A 22,619-nucleotide genomic window follows, 5' to 3' on the forward strand; every position below is an offset into this window, starting at 1 on the left:
ATATCACTTCCTAATTCAAACATACTTTTAAAACATATTGGTAAACAATTTTGAAAATATTTATATATAAACAGGCTTCGATAAAAAATAACAAGTCCTGCTAAAGGCAAGATTTTGCATTCTATATACCTCTTTTGTACCGAGTCTTTAAAACCTACACCATATAACACTCGAAGCGCTTTATTCTGCAAAACTCGAACACGATGGAGATGAGAAGGAAATGTACTACCCCAAACATTGCAACAATATAGCAGATAAGGATGAATTAAGGAATAATATATAGTTCTTAAAATATCTCTTGGGAAAATATACTGCAACTTTCTTAAAATGCCAACATTCCTAGCGAGTTTAAGACTAATATAATCTATATGTTCTCTAAAGCTGAGACATTCATCAATTAAAACTCCTAGATATTTTGTACAACTTATTCTTAAAATACTCATATCAGCAATATTAAGTCTGTCTATCCAAGGGTAATAATTTGAGCTCCTACCATACAATAAAAAGCAAGATTTACTATAATTCAAATTTAACTTATTAAGCTTCATCCAATTTTGTACAAACTCCAGACAAGAACTAATACGACTCAACAGCTGAATTCCTGTTCGTGCAGCCACAGTTATATGAGTGTCATCCGCAAAGCTGGGAACAATTACTTTTTCCCCGTCACATCCAATGTCAAGATCATACGAAATCATATTAAAAGCTCTACATAAATCATTTATAAAAATTAGAAATAACAGGGGGTAAAACTAACATATGAAGAAAATAGGGAAATCGAGGTTTCGTATCATATTTCATATGGTGTAAAACAGCGCATTTGCAGAGTATTTTCTACACCGCACTTCTGAAACAGTGCATATACAGAAAATTCCATTGACTTGGGAATCTGGCCAAGCTTTTGCAAAACAAATAGCTGAACACGAATCAACACGAAAAGCCGATCTGAAAGTACTATTCATTATACTTTTTTTGAAGCATGGTAAATTTGGCCTTCACAAAAATTGCCGAGGCTCTTCTGTGCAATTTTGAAAGTTCATATACGCTATACTGGGATTGCACAGCCGACATCTGAAAATAGGTCACTTCGATAGCTTTTACTTCAAAATTTCGTTACATCTTTTAGAGTTGCGTTCTTTTTTCTTTCTAAGAAACAACGGAGATCCTTGAATTTACCGAACTAGTCAATTTTTGGTTTCAACTACAATTGATGCGCTTGAACTGTTAATATAGTGGGATGAGCTCAGGTAAGGTAGGAGCGGGAATACAATATACAAAGCCTAATTTCAGAACTAGCCTATAAGAGGATATATTTAATTAACCTTTACTGAAAATGAGCATCATTAGAATATAGCTTCAAAGTTTGCATCTAAAAATAAGTACAGTACCTTAGTAGCAAGTGTGTTTACAAACTGGTCTTAAAATGTAAACTTCATTCTATGTTGGTTAACCACTTTAAAACGTCAATGACGCATGGTTCTGAACATATTAAGAAGAATGGGTAATTATATGTGTGGTACAAAGTTTGATTTAAAAGAAAACAAATATGTAAAACAGAAAACTACATACAAACAAAAAGAAACAGAACGTAAGTAAATTCCTTTTAAGGAAATTACAATGCCTCTTATAAAGAAAAATATGGTAATCCGAGTGTGAAATACTAAGGTATCACAGCCTTATGTTATCATATTAAGTTAGTAAAGCATAACAGAGTTCTTGTGTTAAGGTCTTTCCCACATTCTGAGCGGAATTTAGTTTGTTTAAGTATACACAAAATTTCCAATTACATCAACCAAATAATGAAATAAAAAAAAATCCTTGAAGTTTAATTAAAGAGACATTCCTTGAAAGAAAAACATGGGTTTTTGTTTAAATGTAAGAAATACTTCTAAATATATTGTATTGTATCAGATTAACGACGCTTCTTGACTACTAAGGTCCTTGCGTCGGTCCTGCAGTGCATTGCTGCAGCATGATTCGATCTCTGGGTCCCGTATTACCAAGCTAAGGTCAAACCCACTGCGTCACCGCAGGACAACTTCTAAATATAGCGTAAAAATTCTCCAGAAATCATATTCTCTTTTCAATCGGGCTTAAACGACTTAATTAAAAACACATCCTGGTTTTTCCGTACATAATTTTACGACCTATGTACTAAAGTCATAAAATCGTTTTCTTCCTTCTCTTCAAAGTTGAAATTTTCATACACACTAGGTGTGCACGCGAGGAGCGTGATATTAAGCGTCTTCAACACATTATAATCCCTACCTGCAGAGCCGGCAATTTACGAAAATGCTGGCGGAGGAGGGGGACAAAAAATATTTTTCAAAATCTAGGGCGGGGAAAATTTTTTTCAGTGAAAATATGGAAAATGAGGAGGGGTGTATGCTAGTTGACTTCCCCAATTGGCATCACTGTATCCATGATACCAAGCTAAACTATGTGATAGACATGTGTGGTAGCATGCCACAAACACATTTTTCAAATATGAAAAAAAAAAAAAAAAAAAAAAGACAGGTATTAATGCAAACAACCGGAGAGAAATAAATTTATTTGTTTGCAAATGGGACATAATTTCTATTGGATGAGCAAAAATTAATAGTTAATCAGAACAAATATTATAACATTCAAATGGTCTTGGGAATTTCATTTCCTGGTTATTATGTATTCTGTTCGCATTTTTAGTGGGTGGCAAAATATTACTATTATAATATTCATATAAAAATACTAGGCTCGTATTCGCAAAAACGGGAGGCTCTACAGTAGCAACGGTATTAAAAATATAGGGACAAAAACATGATAAAGTCAATCTACTTCAGTAAAAGAAAGCGCCCGTTTTCTTAAACTAAGAATACTTTGTCTTCTTAAATTTCGTTGTCTCAAATTCTAGTCCAAAGCTCGCAAAACGGAAGGCTTTACACAAGCAACGATATTAAAAACATAAAGGCAAAAAATGACAAAGCTAATTTTAATTAAAAAAAAAGCAATATCAACAAATTACCTGCACAGCTGAAGATAAGAGCAGAGCATTCCTACTAGTGACAGCATAAATCCCTCTAGTGTCAAAGTTTCCAATAAGATGATGAGATAGGCGGCAAACTGGGGAAACACAATTTGCGTAAATAACAGAGATTTGAAGAAATATCAGAGCTGGCAACTAACATTAATATTATGAGCCTCATTCAGGATAATGATGTTAATTAAGACAATCCAAACTTGAATCAATACTTGGATGAGCTGTTTTTTCTACCAGCTGTGGTTTAACTAAGAGGAGGACCAACCCCTCCCGTACAAGTTTCGAGACTTTCACGCTTCCCTGTTCATTGTACAAGGTAATCTATTTTTGTTTTTGCCAATTTTCTTTTTGAATTGGCCAAATTCTAAAGTATAATATTAATTGAAACAAAAGAAATAGAACCAGGTACGTATAGGTGCTAAAAGACAGGTTAGTTAACGTAATATCCTAAAAGCAAGTGTGATGATCCTGCTTTTTAGCCATAGCGGGAGATCGTATTCAGACTGAACAATATTCTATCAAACAGCGAATTTCAATGCGTCTAGTCTACTTATTAGGATAATGTGTTGCTTAGAGCAAATGAACGTAGAGCTTTATAAACTTTCTAATGAAATTTTAATGAAATGACTTTTTAATGAAGTCTAGTTAGGTTATTTCCGTTTTCCTGATCCATACACGTGAAAGCAACGGATTTCAAAGGAAGCAAGCAATGACGAGGTTAAAGTAGAAAACTAAATTAATTGTAGTAAAACTAAAGTAGTTAAAACCCTTAAAGTAGTAAAACTAAATTAATTGCCACAAACGTTTTTGCAACGAGATTGTTTTTCCCTGGAAACCTGATTAGTATATTGATTAGATTTCTTTTTTTTTCTTTTTTTTATGTAAATACACAATTGAGGGCCTTAATGTGCTAGAATATCACTTAATTTATATATTTCAATTCTTTATAGATCATTTCCTTTCAAATGATTGGAAGACTCGACTTTCCAAACAAACCTTTCAGTCAAAGCACCCTATTTGATTTTTTAAAAAGGGCAAATTAAACACTATTCTTTAGGGGGGGGGGTCATAGGGACGGTTACAGAAAACTTATTTGCAGGAATTTATTTTTGTCTTAAGTTTGAATTTATTGTTCACTGTGATTTCTGTTTGTTTTTATGTTTTGATTCTTGATTCAAAGTTATTTATGTTCATTTTAAGTTAGATATTTGGCCAACAATACATCACATATTTGGAGGACACCAAAATTTTTCTCGATGCCGATTGATCCTCACAGTCCCATTTGCGATATGACTTTCATACCGATTCTTAGTCAAATTGAGTGTGATGCATCAACAATATACTTTATCTACAGTTCGCGAGGGTTAGCGATGAGATAAAAACTTCAAAATAAACAAGAATCAGCAACAAGATTATAATATGGCATCGCCATAATATGGATTATATATGGGAGCATGATATTGTTATCAAAAAGCAGAGGAGTTTGGGGTCCTATGAACAGATCCGTGCGTTTAACGCCAATATTATTGACGCGGCACATCAGATTAAAAAAAGAAAAATTAAGAATAACAAAATAACTTAGATCAATACTGACTGAAATGATGCTACCTGATTGGGAGCATGATATTTTTTATCAGCAATCAGTGGGATTTGGAATCCTATGAATAAATCCATGCATTTAATATCAATATTATTGAAGCGGCAAATCACACTAAAAAAAAAAAAAAAAAAAAAAAAAAAAAAAAAAAAAAAAAAAAAAAAAAAAAAAAAAACTTAGATCAACACTGACTGAATTGATGCTACCTAATTGTGAGCATGATATTGTTATCAATAATCAGTGGGGTTTGGAATTCTATGAATAGCTCCATTCGTTTAACATTAATATTATTGAAGCGGCATATCACACTAAAAAAAGAAAAAAGAAAAAAAAAACATTAAGAAATCAAAATAACTTAGATGAACACTGACTGAATTGATGCTACCTAATTGGGAGCAAGATACTGTTATCAAAAATCAGTGGGCTTTGAAATCCTTTAAATAGATCCAGGCGTTTAGCACCAATATTATTGAAGCGACACATAACATTAAAAAAGAAAAAAAAAAACATTAACAATCAAAATAACTTAGATCAGCAATGACTGAATGGATGCAAACTGATTTGGAGAGCGATACTGTTATCGACAATTAGTAGGGGTTTGGAACCTTATGAATCGACGTAAATATCCACTAAAAATATTATTGAAGCGCCAATTCACATTAAAGAAAAATAAATTATAAACAAAAATGTTGTAACATTTTTAGAGAAAGCCATCCTAGACATTCTCCATCATACGCCGGCTTAAAGTAAGCAATCTAAGTAACTAAATTAACATATTTATTATCGCATCTTCATATAATACTATACAAGGACGAATGTGGGGGCTTCTTTCGAGCTGAACCTTTTACAAAACGTCTAGAATCCTTCAAGTTTCCCCATATTTCCTGTATAGCTCATCTATTTTCAGGATATGTGATGAGCTTCCCTCTCCAAAATGTAACTCTTTGTGCGTGCCTTTTGTTATTTACACAATGAACATTGTCTATAATAATGAACTTCAAAGTCATTTTCAAAAGAATTAAAGTACGAAGACTTAAGGAGGCCCAGTACAGTATCATTCTACTTTCGTCAGAAGCTCACAAATTTAAATTTCCACAAAATGTAATATGTGTTCTCCTATTGCAAAATACGTAGGCTCCAATAATAAGTCAGTTGAAACAAAAGCTCAATTCAACATTGCAATTCAAACAACATAAACAAAACTGGACATGTATTACAAAAGTCCGCAAAGGTATAAGTAGTGATAACTTAGACAGGATCGAAATCATTTTTAGAGAACATAAAAAAAAGGTCACGTAAGAAAATTGGTTTGAGATGCACCAGAAAATTTACAAAAGTCCAATCAATGGATATATTTCCATCATAAATAGAAACCTAAGATATGATTCTCTTTTACTTTAAAACCAAGTTTAAAATTTGACTCGCTTGGGGAATTGAGATAATGCTTTTGATGCCCAAATCAATTTTTGGAAACTACTATCCCGGCTCTAATTAGTCATCCCACTACTAGGAATATTTCTAATTAAAATATTATTGGCCAAATCCGAATCAGAAGGAAGCTTAATATTACTCAGCTAAAATATTAGCGACAATGCTGCTTGTGTACGGGTTATTTTAAAAAGACAATTTTCAAGGTCGCTAAAACATAGCTCAATTGTGTATAGCTTCAACTGTAAAATTAAGTCATATTAGTACATTGTTTTAGTTTTGGGTTTACGTTGTTTAATAATTTTGAATTGTTCAATTTTTGTTCAATCTTTCGATTGTTGACTGTGAGTATCAGTCCAGAATAGATCCTAGATTTTTTCACTATGATTCTTACCCAATTATATGTAGTGTCCTTTCGAAATTACTCCTATATTCATTCATTATTATTCAGCTATTTTTTATCATAGAATTTAAAATAAATTTTTTACAGGCCATTTTATAGTTTTCAATTCTTTTTATTTTATACTTTTTTTTATTTTATACTTTTATCTTATACTTGTTAATTCTTAGTAACTTTTGGTAAAAGCAGGCGGCAAATTAAAGAAAAAAAATGAATGTGGGTGAAAAATCCACAAGAAATAGGGTAATACAGGTGGCACCAAACAGCTTAAGAAGGTGAGGCTTCCCTTTGAAAATGGAGTTCGTCTTTACAAATCAGCATATTATTATTATTCAAGTTTAAATTGATGGAAAGCGTTGTCAAATTTAACTAATTAGTTTTGCGTTTTTATTTTCCCGGTTCAACCTGGCAATACTGACAAAAATATGACACTGCCCTAAAAACTTCATATTATGTAAAGAACCAAATAAAATCGTGGTTTCAGTTATGAATAGGATTCAGATGGGTCCAGGGGACAAAAATGTCTTTATGTTGATGTTTTTCAAGATTTCTTAAAGAAATGGCTTATTAAAAATCCTTCAAGGTACTTAAATGTTTCTTTCATTTAAAGTTTTTCAAGCTGATGAAGCCCCAAACCATCAGATTAAGTAAAAAAAAAAATGAAATGTTGCCAAGAGGAAGATCTTCTATTACTTTTTTTCTACTTGTCTTTAAATTAACGTGCTTATGAAAATTAATTTCACCAAGGCATATTTTGTATCCGTGACCAGCAGAATAACTTGAATAAACTGAGACTGATCTGAACAACCTCAAAACGGATTTTGGCAAAATTTTCGCCTAAAATTTAAAAATTAACACCAATGTTGTAGGTGTTGCTAATTTACGCTTCATTCAGGTAAAAAAGAACAAGCTGAAAGATATACATAAATAACGAAAGATGTAAGAAAGGCTGAAAACCCCCACCCAATAAAAGGTGATGTATATCCATCAATTTAGACTCGAATACCTACTTTCTTTAAATAATCAAATTCCGAACAGTTAGTAACAGTCTGACAAGCAATATTTGCGGCGTTCAAGCCTATTTCCAGATTATACAATAATTTTTCCTTCTTTTCAGCATTATATTGATAAATCGAAATAATTAGCCAAAATCTAGCTGCTTACCGTGAGTAATGTAAGAAAGCCAAAGTTCATTTTCTGTTTCTTGACTAGAAGACAATCTAACCGGTGAAGATAGATTTTTCCTAGTGAGCAAACACAGATGATTTTTCCCAAAATCATAGACAATGGTACAATAAACGATGTTGTGAACATTGACTTGTGACTGAAAGATAGAGTAGGAATAAAACCAACATAAATTACTGATGCTTGTGTGAAGGGATTGACAAGTACTGATGAAAGAAATAAAACAAAATAAAGTAAAAAAGAGGATAAAATAAGAATACTTAGATAAGTACTATACTTAGATTCAGGAATTATACATTGATCCACTAGATATGTTGGATTTCAGTTATGTTCAGTTTTGATGGTTTCAGGAAAAGGAAATAGTCCTGACAAAAGGAGAAGAACCAATTTTTTTTTTTTTTTTGTTTTCTTTTTATATTATACTCCGTTTGTCATTTGTATTTACGATGAATGATAAATTAATTCAACTCAACTAAATGAATTTTGGAACGAAATGAAAAGGACAAACCAAAGGCTTATAGATACTTTTTTCAACTCCTGTAATACTTACAAAAAACAATTTCTCTTCTCTTTTGTGACATATGTAGAGAAAACTAGACCTCTGCTTCAAAGGCAACCTAAGGTGTAGCAGCTGCTTTGACCATTTGGTCTCAACTGTGGACAGGGGCAGATCTAAAACAAAATCTTGGGGGAGGCCCAATGTGACAAGGGCACCAATGAGAAAATCTTCGGAGGGCAAATGTGACAAAGCTGCCAATAATTGACCAAACTGAAAAATTTATTCTTAACAAAAAAAAAACAGGGAAACAGGGCGCCAGAAAAAAACTTGGGGGACCTTCCCCCTCCTGGATCCGCCAATGGTTGTGGAGTAGCACAAGTGACAGTTTTTCCCACTGTCAAGCAGAAAAACATATGCGTTCCGTTTTGTGTCCAAAGTTCGTTGTGAAATCACATAATGTTAGAAATAGTTATTAAGTGCACGAACTTCAATATCTACAAATTTTTTGCTTTCATTTCCTGCGCAATGCTGCTCTGATTTCCTGCTCTGATAATTCCCTGCTATTATTGATCGTCTACAAAATGAATGATTTACGAATGTATAAACCTCAACTAAGTCCAAAAACATAGACCCTATATAAAAATGATCTTAAGACCTAGTAGCTCTTACGGTATATTTTTCTAACAGACAATTATTTAAAAGTTTTTGGACCCAAAGCCCCAAAGACTCAACTAAAATCCTAGTTACTAATCCCTAACAGATCTAGTTGTAAGTGTTTGTGATGAGATACAGTTGGTATGAATGTAGCCGATCCCTCACAAAGGTTAAATCAGATAGTGACATCCAAAGTCAAATCCGTAGCTGTTGTTAGCTGTTGGTATTATTTAACCAAAATTCAACTGAAATTTGATAGTTCTAATTGTCAATTACAATTTCCACAATAATTATATGGTTTTCAGAAATTCATTGTTAAAAAAAAGATATTTCCACGAAAGTTGCTGAAACTTTCAGATAAGTTAAAGCACTACGCAGGCTATACACGACGTTTGATAAAAACATAGAGAACGAATAAAAATAAGCCGACGTTTAGCGTCGTTGTCATAACATTTACTTTGTCTTTCTTCTTTTTTATAACTGATTGAAAATCACACTTTCTTCTTTTTTCTTCGCTTTTTCTGTTTTTCGTCGACGGGTGACACAATTTATCCATTTTATAGATGGTGGAGTTGGCAAAAATAAACAGTACCTTTAAATAGGGCAGAATTTTTTTTTTCAAATAAATCTATTATACACATTTACGAACAAAAGATGCCTTCTCCAGTCAAAAAAGAAAAAAAAGATCATAAATTGCATTGTTTCAATTGTGAAGTTTAGTTAAGTTTAAACCTTCGTCCTTCATTATGCCATAGCCGACAAAAAAATAAAGTTGACGGTGAGGCAATAATAACTAAAAACTTTGTTTTATGACAAATCTATGGTTTTCATTAATAAGATAAGAGCATGCATATGTACTAGGGTGGGCCATTTTGGTTGGTGCTACCACTAACAAAACTCGTGGTATGAAATAAGATAAGGTAATATTCATTTTCAAAAGACTATCACAAGCTCTATAGAGCCGAATTCGCTCTATATGTCAGTAAAAGTTAAGAAAAAAAATTCAGATCAGTACATTAAGTCAAACAATTAGAAGTAAAAAGAAAGTATGATCAAGTTCTCTAATTATTTCGCATAATCCGTCCGTTTTAGCGTTGTTTACAGTTATCCCTTTCTTTTAAAAAAAGTTGGCATGCCTGTCCTGGTTGGTTCATAAAGATTTACTTCTACAATTCTACAAGACTTCTACCAGACTAAAATCCAATTAGATTCTGCTATTAATACCCAAAGAAAGAAAAAAAGAAAAAAACTCACGCGTTTTGATCTGGTGAAAATACTCAGCACGCCATCTTTATCTTCCCAACATTCCAAATCAAATTTGCATCCATGCCATCTACCTTCTAGATACCAGAATCCAGACCCAGCCGTAACTCCTTTTTTTTCTGGCTTAGGACTGGCCTTCTCTTGACTAGAGAATTTCTGGGTAGATTTCACAGCTGCTACATCCCAGGAACGAGCACTTGTTGTATCTTGCTTCTGACGAACACGACACCTACAAATCATAGAGTTAATGTGCATTTTAATACTAAAAAAGAGGAATGAAAGAAGAAAACAGCAGAGTAAAATAAAAGAAACTGAACATAACGTGGTCGCCACCGGCAGATCTCACTATGCAAACGGCCATATTTGGTTAAGGAGCTAAAGAAAACAAATTTAGAATTTGATCTTTGTAGCTTTGTCTTTGTTTCCAAGATAAAAAGTTATCCTTGACAAACAAATTTGTTTCAATTTTCTATGCTATATATAAAAAATATGCTATGTAAAAAAAGAAGAACAAAGGACAACCAGTGTTTCTTAATAGAGGAAAAAAATTTAACTTTTCATTATAAAAAATTCGTTGGTTCTATCAAACGCAGATCGAAAACATATAACCAAGCAAATAATTAAGGAAAAGAGAATTACCATATCGACTCCCTTTGACCTGCCTGGCCCAATGAATCATTGCAAAAAACGGCATGTTTGAAGGAAGGAAATCTCCCCTTGATCTAGCCCATTCTAACAGCCCAAATACTGAAATTTAGCCCTATCTAACCACCTAAATAACTAAATGCCTGAATACTGTAAAACGATCCAAAAACACCTTCCGAAGGAACTGTTAAAATGTTTCTTTTCCGTGTTTTTTTTTTCTTAGAAAAAAGCAGTTTATTTGAGTTTTGGTTTGAGGTATTTTAAGTTTTAACAGCAGAATCACTGTTTGAGGTTCACATATGGGTATGCTTATTAAAAGCTGGATCCCTCTCGTTGCAGCTGGTGACATTCAAATACGTTTTTCATAGGCCAAGCACTTGATTTTAAGTTCATTAGGTAAACCATTCCCTGTTCTGCAAGCTAAAATGCCAAATCAGATCGATTGCACACAATTTTACAAACAGATCATTTTCCACAATTTCAATGCAAAAGGGGTAAAAAGTGCATGATTTGATTCTTCTGGTGTTTTTCTTCATATGAAGTGGATAAACCGAATATAAATTCAAAGCAGATGAGGCTTGTTAAATTTTGGTTCAGTAAGAGTATATTAAAAAAGATCCACCCAGTAAACACATTGACAGGCAAATCTACTGCTTTAATGATTATTTAGCATCAAAGCACCTGCTTAACATCCAGCTATGCATGGGCATTTAGAACAATCCTTAAGAGAGGGTTATTAAGTGACTGGAAAACAACATAATACATATACATAAAATGGTCCGAATAATACATAACTGTTTCCCCTACACTCAAAAAAAGGAGGCAAACAAAATAACAAGTTATGCAGTTTTTTTTTCAACAAGTAGGGTAGCACATCATCTTTGTAGTTTCTTAATAAAATAACAAACTTCACGTTAAAGTCAGTGACATCGTAAAAGCTAAAGCTTTTTGCAAGGAGGCTCCTACTGCACTCTATTTAAAAGTACCAAATGACAGCCAGACCAATATCAAATATAAAATCAGAGAAGAAAAAACAATTTAGGGTTATACCAGGCCTCTCTGCAAATGTCAGGGACAGTGAGCTGGCAATCCAGACCTCATAGAAGAGGCATCGAAGAAGCATAGAAGAAGCTTTGTCTAAACCGAAACGGCAAAACTGACTTTTGAACTCAATAATTTCCAGCGGAATCAAATTGGGATACTGCCTTTTTCGGGTGGTCAAGTACAAGCAGACCCCAAGATGATGTTTTTTTACAGCCTTCAAGATCATTGGCAGGGCTCCCATGTGGAGCCCATGCAATATACACAAGGTAAGAAATACCAGTTAAGCTGTCAAAATACTGGACAGAAGCCAACCAGAATCAGCAACCGTAAGTTCTGACTTTAGTGTATGTGTTACTAATGTTGACCAGTTGCCCAACAAAATTGATGAACTAAAAACCCTAATTGACTCAAAAAAGTTCGATGTGATCTTACTGACTGAAGTCTGCCCTAAAAACAGTAGTAACAAACTTCACGATTCCCATGTGAAAATCCCGGGTTACCAAGTTCTCTCAAATCTGTCGTCCCAGGGTTGCAAAAGAGGAACACTAGCCATCGCTAAAGCAGGATACAATACAAAGATAATTGATGTTCCTCTCCTTTGCCCCTTTGTTGAGGCAGTTTGCTTTGATCTGTGTGTGCCAGGGAGCCATGTGTCAGAGACAGTCAGAATCGGATGCATCTACAGAAGTCCCTCAGCCCCATCCCAAGTTGTAACCGAACAAGCAATAGCAGAAATAATATGCACACTAAATTCGAACCTCAAAGGACATCTGCTTATTACCGGCGATTTCAACCTTCCATCTATAAACTGGATAAACGGTTTTGGATATGGTGCCACTCCAACCGAACAAGACAAGCAACAGCCTTTCCTAAATTGCCTCAGTGAATTGTCCCTACACCAGATAGTTGACCAACCAACTAGATACAGATTGTTTCAGCGCCCAACAATACTTGACCTGGTTATCTTGAATGACAAAAGCTTAGTTCAAAGTATTGATTACTCGCCACCCCTTGGTAAAAGCGATCACCTAACTATAGAGCTCATGCTGAAAGTGAAGGTACTTAAGAACAAGCTAGTCAAAAAAGTGTTTGTCGACTACATTGCTATTCGAAATGAATTATCCACTACAGACTGGCCGAATGTACTAAGTGGCACAGTTGACGAACAATGGACCAAATTCAAGGGTGTTTTGCTGAAAGCCCAGGATGCCCACACAAAGACCAGTTTCAAACCAAAACCTAGATCCCTCCCCTACATGACAAAAGACATCAAAAGAGAAATAAACAGGAAAAAGAGGTCATGGAAAAAGTTCAGGCAGTCAGGAGACCTGCAGCAACACACAAAATTCACCAAGGCACGAAATAAGCTGAGAAACCTCACCAGAAAACTCTACGAAAATCTGGAGTCCAATCTTGCCAAAGAAAGTAAGACAAATCCTAAAAAATTCTGGAATTATGTCTCTAGCAAGAACCACTCCCGCCGAAATATCCCCAGACTGGTGAAACCCTGTAGCACTACCGTAACCAACATAACTGATGTAGCAAACGAACTAAATAGGCACTTTGCTTCAGTTTTCACCTGTGAACCGGAAGGCCCCCTGCCAAACTGCCCGGGCTATGAAGCCCCCACAACGATGGAGCAAGTCAGCATCGACCCCTCCAACATCCTCAAACGGCTTCAAAATCTTGACACGAATAAATCGGCTGGACCAGATCACTTACACCCAAGACTGCTGAAGGAACTGGCAACCATCATCGCAGGACCACTGTCTGACCTATTCCAAAAGTCTATTAATGCCAAATCTGATTGGAAAACTGCTTTTGTGACCCCAATATTCAAAAAAGGCAGCAGACTTAAAGCAGAAAACTACAGACCTATAAGTCTCACATCAGTAGTCGCAAAAATCCTTGAAAGAGTGATCAATGATACAATACTAGAACATCTGAAAGTCAACAATATCCTATCCCCTAATCAGCATGGGTTTCAACCAGGAAAGTCAGTTGAAACAAATTTACTGGAAACATATGACATCATTACAGATTTGCTTGACAAAGGATTGCCAGTGGACCTAGTTTTACTAGACTTTGCTAAGGCCTTTGATAAAGTCCCACACAAAAGGCTAAGAGAAAAGCTTACTGCTGCCCAGTTACACCCCAACCTGGTTGATTGGCTTATGGACTTCCTGTCAGGACGAACCCAGAGAGTCAGGCTATTTGGTGCTGGAGGTGAAAAGGTCTTTTCCGAGCCCTGTGATGTCATCAGTGGAGTACCGCAGGGAACTGTTCTTGGTCCCACACTGTTCAACATCTACATCAATGATATATTCAGCGAGGTGGAAAACAAATTGTCTCTCTATGCTGACGACTCAAAGCTATTTGGAGCAGTGAATGTAAAATCCCTGCAAACAGACGTCCAGAAAATCCAGCTGTGGGCAGACAAATGGCTCTTATCGTTCAATATAAGCAAGTGCAGCACGCTACACTTTGGACCCTCAAACCCATGCGCCCAATACCATATGCATGAACATGCCTCCAACTCCGATCCACCCATCAAGACCAGCACAGAGGAACGCGACCTTGGGGTCATCGTTGACAGCCTTCTCAAGTTCCATGCCAACACCATCAAGAGCGTGTCCCAGGCCAACACAAACTTAGGTCTGATCAAAAGAACAGTTACCAGCAGATCCCCACTAGTTTTCCTGAAACTATACAAGGCACTAGTCAGACCCGTTTTGGATTTTGGCATGTGCGCTGCCTTCCCAACATACAAAGGAGATGTCAGGCTAATTGAGGGAGTCCAGAGGAGAGCAACCAAGGCCATCACAAACCTTGGAGACAAACCTTATCAAGATCGTTTACGGGCTCTCAACCTCCCTACCCTCGTGTACAGGCGCAACCGTAGCGACATGATGATGACCCACAAATTGCTGAACTCATCATATGCCAAGATCCTGCCCATCCACCCAGGCCCCCCACAGTGCACCAGAGGACACTCAAAGAAGCTGTTCAAGCAGTCAGTCAGAACCAGGGCCAGAAAAAGTTTCTTCACCAACAGAGTCGTCGGCCCCTGGAATGAACTGTGTGAAGCAACAGTCTCAGCCCCCACCCCCGAAGCATTCAAGAAGGCACTGGATAAAGAGTGGGCCACGAAAGACTGGAAGTATGAGTGGGACATTCCGTCCTGCTCATACCTGCTATGAGACATCACCGACTCAACTCAGGAGCATTCAACAGATCTACAGATCTTAATTTGCTCCGAAGTGCAAATTAAGGTAATTAAGGTAATTATGGAGAGTAGCTTACTGTGGGGATTGAGCTAATCAGCGTATACATGCATAATAATTACAAAAATACTATCCTTATGACAAAGTTATCAAGAGCAGTTCATGCACTTTGGTCACACTTAGAGCTTCTTCAGGGTAACGGGAGAAAATGAATAGCGGCCAGTGACATATGAAATAACACCCAACCAAAGAAAATATTCCTTCAAACGTTTTTTTTTTCTAAATTGCCTCCCTAGCTCGTATCAGATTTGGCAAAAAGTCCCTAAATTCTGAACTTACATATACAAGCTGACATACATCCAATATCGACCATTTCCATTCGTATCTACCCGTCACAGTATGCACGGATGATCAAAATAGTCACCATTTTGGACTATATTTTCCTCTACAGGCATCACAGAACACAAACATTCGAAGTTCTAGCAGGATGATCCAGAAGCAAAATTGGAATAAATGCAACGTTGATTGTGTATTACCATTGTTGCCGCAATCCTTAGCTACATCAAAGCAGTGTTCCTCTTACTCTGCTCCATTACTCCAAATTATCTGCCACTATTGATCTCTACGCTTACTGCAATCAAATGGTCCATGCCATGAAAGTTGTCGAATCAATACCAGTTCCTACTAGGTGTGTCAAAATTAGCACAGAAAAATGAGGTGGTGTAAATTTGTAGACCTTCAGACGGCAAACCGGCACCCAAAAATGTGGCTGAGCATTTGGATTGCATGTGGGAGACTACTGCATGGGACTGTCTTTGAGCTGAGACGGAGAAACAGACACAGAGACGGACACAAAACGCAGATGCCAAGCTGAGGTGAAATAAATACCGCATTATCCGACAATAGTTCCCCGGCAACAAGATATCATGACAAAATATAATCCGACCTGATGAAAGTCCACCTATCTCTTATCAGATTGCATGATGAGATGAGAACCTTGCTATAGGCAAAAAGCACAAAGAGAGGGTTTGAAGCCGGCTTGAAGGTTTTTCAGGGCAGTATTGCGTTGTTGCCAAATAACTGGAACAGGTTAAGATTGCCACAAGAAAATCCCCATCTAAAGCAAGGAATGGGATACATGGTGACAGCCTTTCAATAAGACGCCTTAAAAACTTACCAGAATGTTTCCATTTCCATGTTCAACTTCTTTTCCAGATGTGTATGACCAGGGACATTGTGCCGAATAGTTTCCTAGATGGGATATGACATTTATTGCAAAGAAAGAGAAAGACCTCAATGATCATAAATCTTATAGATCTGTCATCGTATTCTGTATCCTTAGTAAAGTATTTGAATTTGCCATTTTCCCCAAGGTAGATACTGGACATTTTGGAGATAATTAACTTAAATTCCAAAAACGCTCTGCTTGCCCAGAGGCTCATAGACTTCTGGCCAATGTACAAGTGAAGTTGGAGAGTATTGTCAGCTCTTTATATGTGCCCCATGAACATACCAAAAGCGTTCAATAGCGTCAATTACATGCAAGCAGTGGACTTCATTGCAAAGTAGCGCAAGTGCCAGTAATGTGAAAACTCTAAAATCTTGGTAAGAAAATTCTAAACTGTCTCCCAAATGGAAAACGATGCTTTCAGAATCTATTAAAATCAGAAGAGGCGTGAGGCAAGGCAGTGTTCTTAGCCATTTCATTTTCAAACATATAATCCCCATGAGTCTAGGCCTCACCTATCTAATTCATCATCTATTCTACTTCATGATACTTATCTTACATTGTCTACGCTGGCAATGCTACTCTTCCTAGCAAATCCAAAGCAGACTCACAGGATAACCTGAGCCGCCTGGAAAAATTTTTGATCCATTAATATCGATAAGTATAATTTACCAGCATTCAACGAGGAAAGAAGTGGCATTGTTCCCTCAAAAATCATTCAGTTTTAGCGTCAGACTTGAAATGTTTTGGCATAATGATTTCAGAAACCATTGGCAAAACCAAGCAAACTACTGCCACCTCTAAATGTTCTTGCGGGGCTGTTGTGCCGAATCAAGGACGGGACTCAAGGAAACCGCTCGATTCAATTTATCATTCAGTGTGCCTAAATAACTTCATGTTATTTACCTTGCCGGTGCGTCCAGTCTAGTTGCAGAGAGGAACATCGATAAAATCAAGGAGTGCTGCTTTAAATACGCAAAGTTTTTACCGTTTATTCTCACAAGAATAAAGATCCTACACAGCCATTGCTGCCTCATAGGGTGTTACATCGACGTTTCAGTTTCTGGGCTTTTTTTTACAGGGACAAGTAGCAGTCTGCTACCCAAAAATTCCCGTGGTCAAAAACCCCAATTAAACAGTGATCGAGCATTCGTGAAAAGTCAGTGATAAAAGGGACACAGAATAGACGACGTTGTCCTCAATAATGAATAAAGTGTTTCACTTTCTTGGGTGTGTTAGTTTCTTCTTTTTTATTCTTTCGCTCCACTATATTTTGTCGATAGTGGGTAAACAAATTATTATTATATTATTGCTAAAGACTTATATTTTAATTCCTTCCTATATTCTTTTCGTCGTTAGTTTCATAGAGTTAATCATTTTGGCTGCTGATCCGTTCACTTAACTTACTCATTTTTTATTTTCTTTGGAAAAGCACGTTAGACTAATAATCGACTAATAAACCTTTAAACAGTAGGCTACTTACCAATCAGGAAGTTTCTCAGATGACAAATGGTACGCCCCGGCCGATATTGAGATCCAATTGTAGTCAAAAAGCTGGACTGTACTGGCAACACTATATGAAGTGACACTACTTTCTCTTCTATTGGAAAGGGATCTTTCCTGAGATATCTCTAATTCAATAGGTGGGGGCAAATTCACTTTTATTGGCAGGATTAGCGATACATTTTCTTCATTAATGACATTCTCCTTGACAGTTTGGGGAATTTCACAGTTTCGATCTTCGATCCTATAAAAAGAAGTATTATCCAAAGTATTAGAGGGTCGATCAGGCGAATACACTAGGCCAGCGTTAATATCTGAGGGCCAATGGTGATGATGGATATCAGTAAAAGTGGCACCGATGATAGGTACCGCCATAGATGATTGGTAAAAGTAGAAGCTTAAACTAGTAAAAAAAATTTTAATGAATGTTTAAATAAATTAGTTTACTTGCTCAGCGCAACCAAATAGAGCATGTTAACAAAATAAAGCACCCCCAACGGATACCTGCACTCGCAATTATTCGGTATAACGAAGGTTGAACTTCAGTTCTTCGACAAGAACAAAAAAGTTTCTAAAACAGTATCTTTATAGCATTAAAACTTTCCAGATAAATGATTAAGCATAATAAAAAAACAAAACACAAAAACTTGCATACATTTTTCAAGACAGACACAACCCTGGAAAAGATTCTCTGGGAAACTGAAAAAGCGTTTTGGATTTACACAGATAATTTGCATTGTACATGAAACAATTTGAATTTAGTTCAACGTAAAATTCAATTAACTATGAAACTACACATCAAACCTTAGCATTGTACATCCGTTACGACAAAGTATTTCTAGCGTTTTCCCTCTAACCTGCATAAATTAGGCAAGGTCTATAAGTAGTAGGTTTTTTTATGCTGGTTTAAAAGCTTCAAATTTAGTCCGAATTACGACTTTGAAAGGTGATCTTAAATCTTGGCAGAAAAACGAAGGAGTCCATTTCGAGGGACAAGAAACGGCCAAAACAGCAAAACCTAATGATAATTACGGGAAAATTTACAAAGCAAGAGACTTCAAGCGAAAAGACCCTAAGTCCTTTTTTGCACTTTTCCATGCACGAAGCTTAGTGAACCAAAATAAAGGAAGATGTACCTTAAATGCCCATGAAAGACTTAGGCTGATATATTTGAGCTCAGAAGTACCGACTCCCAGAAATAATTAAAAAGAAATAAGAAACTGCCAAAGGGTCTGAAAGCATAAATATCCTTCTACCTTTGTTTAGTGAGTTTCTACTTTTAGGCTTCATGAAGGCATATAATAACATTCGTATCAGTTAAAAAGAATATCGGCCATTGACTTCAAACATCTACAATGGTTTTCAGACTAAATTTGGTAATCCCGAATTTATTTCCAGCCTTTACAAGAAAAATATGATCATACTTTGGAAGGGATGGGAGGGCGGGCCAATGATTACCCAGGAACTGCTTGCACAGGGGCACAAAATGGTATCGAAGACAGTATATATATATATATATATATATATATATATATATATATATATATATATATATATATATATATATATATATATATATATATATATATATATATTTTTATATATATATATATATATAATGTATATATATATATATATATATATATATATATATATATATATATATATATATATATATATATATATATATATATATATATATATATATATATATATATATATATATATATATATATTATATATATATGTAAATATGTAGGCATCATAAATATTGTGTTGTTGTCTGTAAAATTATTTTGTTGTTTGTATAAAAGAGGTGACCTATTTCAGCAGTCTTCAGCAAATTGTCCATATCAGGTTTTTCGATGTAATCTGGTACATATTCTTCTGTAGAGTTTCATGACATATCGATGTACTGCTACTACTAACTCACTGCAGCACCAAGCCACCAGATGCCAACAGAGCTACGCACGCTACTCCTCCATCCCATACAATTCAAAGCCGCCCTCTTTAATCCCTCCCGAGAAGCTCCCATTTCCCTTATAACTTCCCTTTTTACATCCTCCCACCCCATTCGGAGACCACCTAATTTTCGTTTAACCCTAGACGGTTGATCGACGATGACAATCAGGTGCAGTCAAGTTTAAATGTATTTTAAAAGCACTATTATAACTCAAATTCAAATTAAAGTCTCAAAATTTAAAGAGTTTACCAAGACTTTAACGAGACAAAATTTAGAGCTTAACTGCTCTGAGATTTCAGACTCAAGCCCAAGTTCAAATTTTATCACTAAACCCCTAAATTTAACAAGAGCTAAGAGCTCATATGGCACTTGTGACGAGGTGAGAAGAGCCAAGAGCCAAGAACTCATATAGTATGAGCTCTAGAAAAATTCTAAGAATCAATAGATCGCTTTTAAAGGAAAATCGGACGCTTAATGCTGGTCGGGATTTAAAATGTTTTTTTTTTTTAATTTTAAAACTCCCCCGAAGAGAGCGGATCCGTTCCGGTTATGTCAATCAAGTATCTAGGACTTATGATTATATTAACCACCAAGTTTCATCCTAATCCCTCCACTCTAAGCGTTTTCCAAGATTTTAGGTTCCCCCCTCCAACTCCCCGAATGTCACCAGACCCGGTCGGGATTTAAAATAAGAGCTCTGAGACACGATATCCTTCCAAACATCAAATTTCATTAAGATCTGATCACTCCTTCGTAATTTAAAAATACCTAATTTTTTCAAATTTTTCAGAATTAACCCTCCGCCACCAGCTCCCCCAAAGAGAGCAGATCCGTTCCAGTTATGTCAATCACGTATCTAGGACTTGTGTTCATTTTTACCGCCAGGTTTCATCCCGATCCCTCCACTCTAAGCGTTTTCCAAGAGTTATGTTCCCCCCCCCTCAATTCCCCTCAATGTCACCGGATCCAGTCGGAATTTAAAAAAAGAGCTCTGAGACACGATATCCTTCCAACCTTCAAATTTCATTAAGATCCGATCACTCCTTCGTGAGTTTCAAATCCCTCATTTTTTTTATTTTTTAGAATTAATCCCCCCCCCAACTTTTCCAAACAGAGCAGATCTGTTCCAGTTATGTCAATCACGCATCTAGGACTTCTGCTTATTTTTCCAACCAATTTTCATCCTAATCCCTCCACTCTAAGCGTTTCCCAAGATTTTAGGTTCCCCCCTCCAACTCTCTCCAATGTCACCGGATCTGGTCGGTATTTAAATTAAGAGGTCTGAGACACAATATCATTCCAAAAGTCCAATTTTATTAAGATCTCATCACCCGTCCGTAAGTTAAAAAATACTTCATTTCTTTTATTTTTTTCCAAATTAATCGGTCCCCCCCCCCCCGATGGTCAAATTGGGAAAACGATTTCTAATTTAATCTGGTCCGTTCCCTGATATGCCTGCCAAATTTCATCGTCCTCGCTTACCTGGAAGTGCCTAAAGTAGCAAAACCGAGACAGACAGACCGACAGACTGACAGACAGACCGACAGAATTTGCGATCGCTATATGTCCCTTGGTTAATACAAAGTGCCATAAAATCAAACATTTTGACCTCAAAGGCTTCCTTTGGGTAACCTGGCCTCATAAATTCCAGTCTAGCTTGACACCATTCCATAGACAAACGCAGAGGCAATCAATAGAGTCTTGGATCATCCCTTTTTCCCACTGGAAGATCTACTCCGTAAAAAGTAGGGGATGTTCCAAATAGCTATCGTCAGACGAAATATCAGAAAAAAATTTTCATCAAGAAAAACGTTTGAGAGGTGGTGTTTTTGCCTTTTTGTCAAACAAGAGCCTTTTTTTGTCAGAAACGGGAGAGCCTCTTTAAAAAAATGACCAATTGTTGTTACCTTTGCTGGATATGATCCTCCATCAATTCGTTCACTGATTCTTTTGGAAGTGAATTTTTCGAAACATGGACTTCTGACATAGCAGCAATTGTTTCTTGGAGACTAAGGGACCCAGGGATCGCATCATAAAAAACATCTGATTGACTTAGAATTTGGCTATCAGTGCATGATATTTGACTATCAAGTCGAAAAAATCCTTCCTTCTGCAAATGAATATTGGGTTCCAATTGGGTTTCTAATTCGAGTTCACCTAAAGCGGCTTTCTTCATAATATCAACAATGGGCTCAGAGCCAACAAGGTATTGCTGCTGACAAGGATCGTCGAGTTTGTGCTTGTTCGTTAATGAGGGTTCACCCATTGAGTCTCTCTTCACATTATCTACAGAGATGTCATAGCTTATTGATACACCTTCGTTCGTTGTATTGAGGATCTCATCTCTTTGACTTTCTTTCATCCATTCATCTCGACTTCCAATCGAAAGTGAAGCAATCGAAGTCCCTTCATCCTCGTCAGATTGCCTGATATTCACTCTAATCCATAAATCACCACAAAGGTTGTCTTCTTTTATACCAGTACGGAAATAAAGTTGATAGTCTTCGTATCCTATAGCAAAGACCTGGAAAAATAAGCTTGACTACACAAATATAAAATAAATGGAGAAGGCATTAGATCTCATTTTCTACAAAATATTTACGTATTTGCAGCGTTTGATTAATAATGATTATACTAACATGTATCATATTCTTCGTTTTAATTAATCAATTTTTAAATATGGGGTTGAATGAAGAGCCACCTCACTATGACTTAGGGTTCAATCATAGACAAAAAACATTCAGCCCAAAATTAAACCTCACTTCTGAGGATATGCCAAACTCCGACTCCACTTTTCCCAGTTTACATATACGTTCGTTTTCAACTGATATTTCAAAAAAGATAAATCATCAAATATTACGATCTTTCCTCAAATTACTTTCAAAGCCTGTATTTTCTGTGCAAGAAAGTCCATAAATTCGCATGAAGAGGGCAATCAAGGAGCCTAAAAATGAGTCAAAAATGTTTGTC

At 36.0% G+C, this 22,619-nt stretch overlaps 1 protein-coding gene across 2 annotated transcripts in view; it reads right to left on the bottom strand.

The window, feature by feature from the left end:
- Positions 1–22,619, bottom strand: part of LOC136034618 (tectonin beta-propeller repeat-containing protein-like) — a 93,205-nt gene that overhangs the window by 35,385 nt on the left and 35,201 nt on the right. For both annotated transcript variants that reach the window (XM_065715904.1, XM_065715905.1), the window contains exons 7-11: positions 21,557–22,173; positions 17,667–17,930; positions 10,034–10,271; positions 7,606–7,765; positions 3,002–3,099 (exon numbers count right to left, since the gene is read on the bottom strand). In XM_065715904.1, the coding sequence (XP_065571976.1) occupies positions 3,002–3,099; positions 7,606–7,765; positions 10,034–10,271; positions 17,667–17,930; positions 21,557–22,173 (1,377 nt within the window). The remainder of the gene's footprint in view (positions 1–3,001; positions 3,100–7,605; positions 7,766–10,033; positions 10,272–17,666; positions 17,931–21,556; positions 22,174–22,619) is intronic.

Source organism: Artemia franciscana, chromosome 13 (genome assembly GCF_032884065.1).
Source record: "Artemia franciscana chromosome 13, ASM3288406v1, whole genome shotgun sequence".
Lineage (NCBI taxonomy): Eukaryota > Metazoa > Arthropoda > Branchiopoda > Anostraca > Artemiidae > Artemia > Artemia franciscana.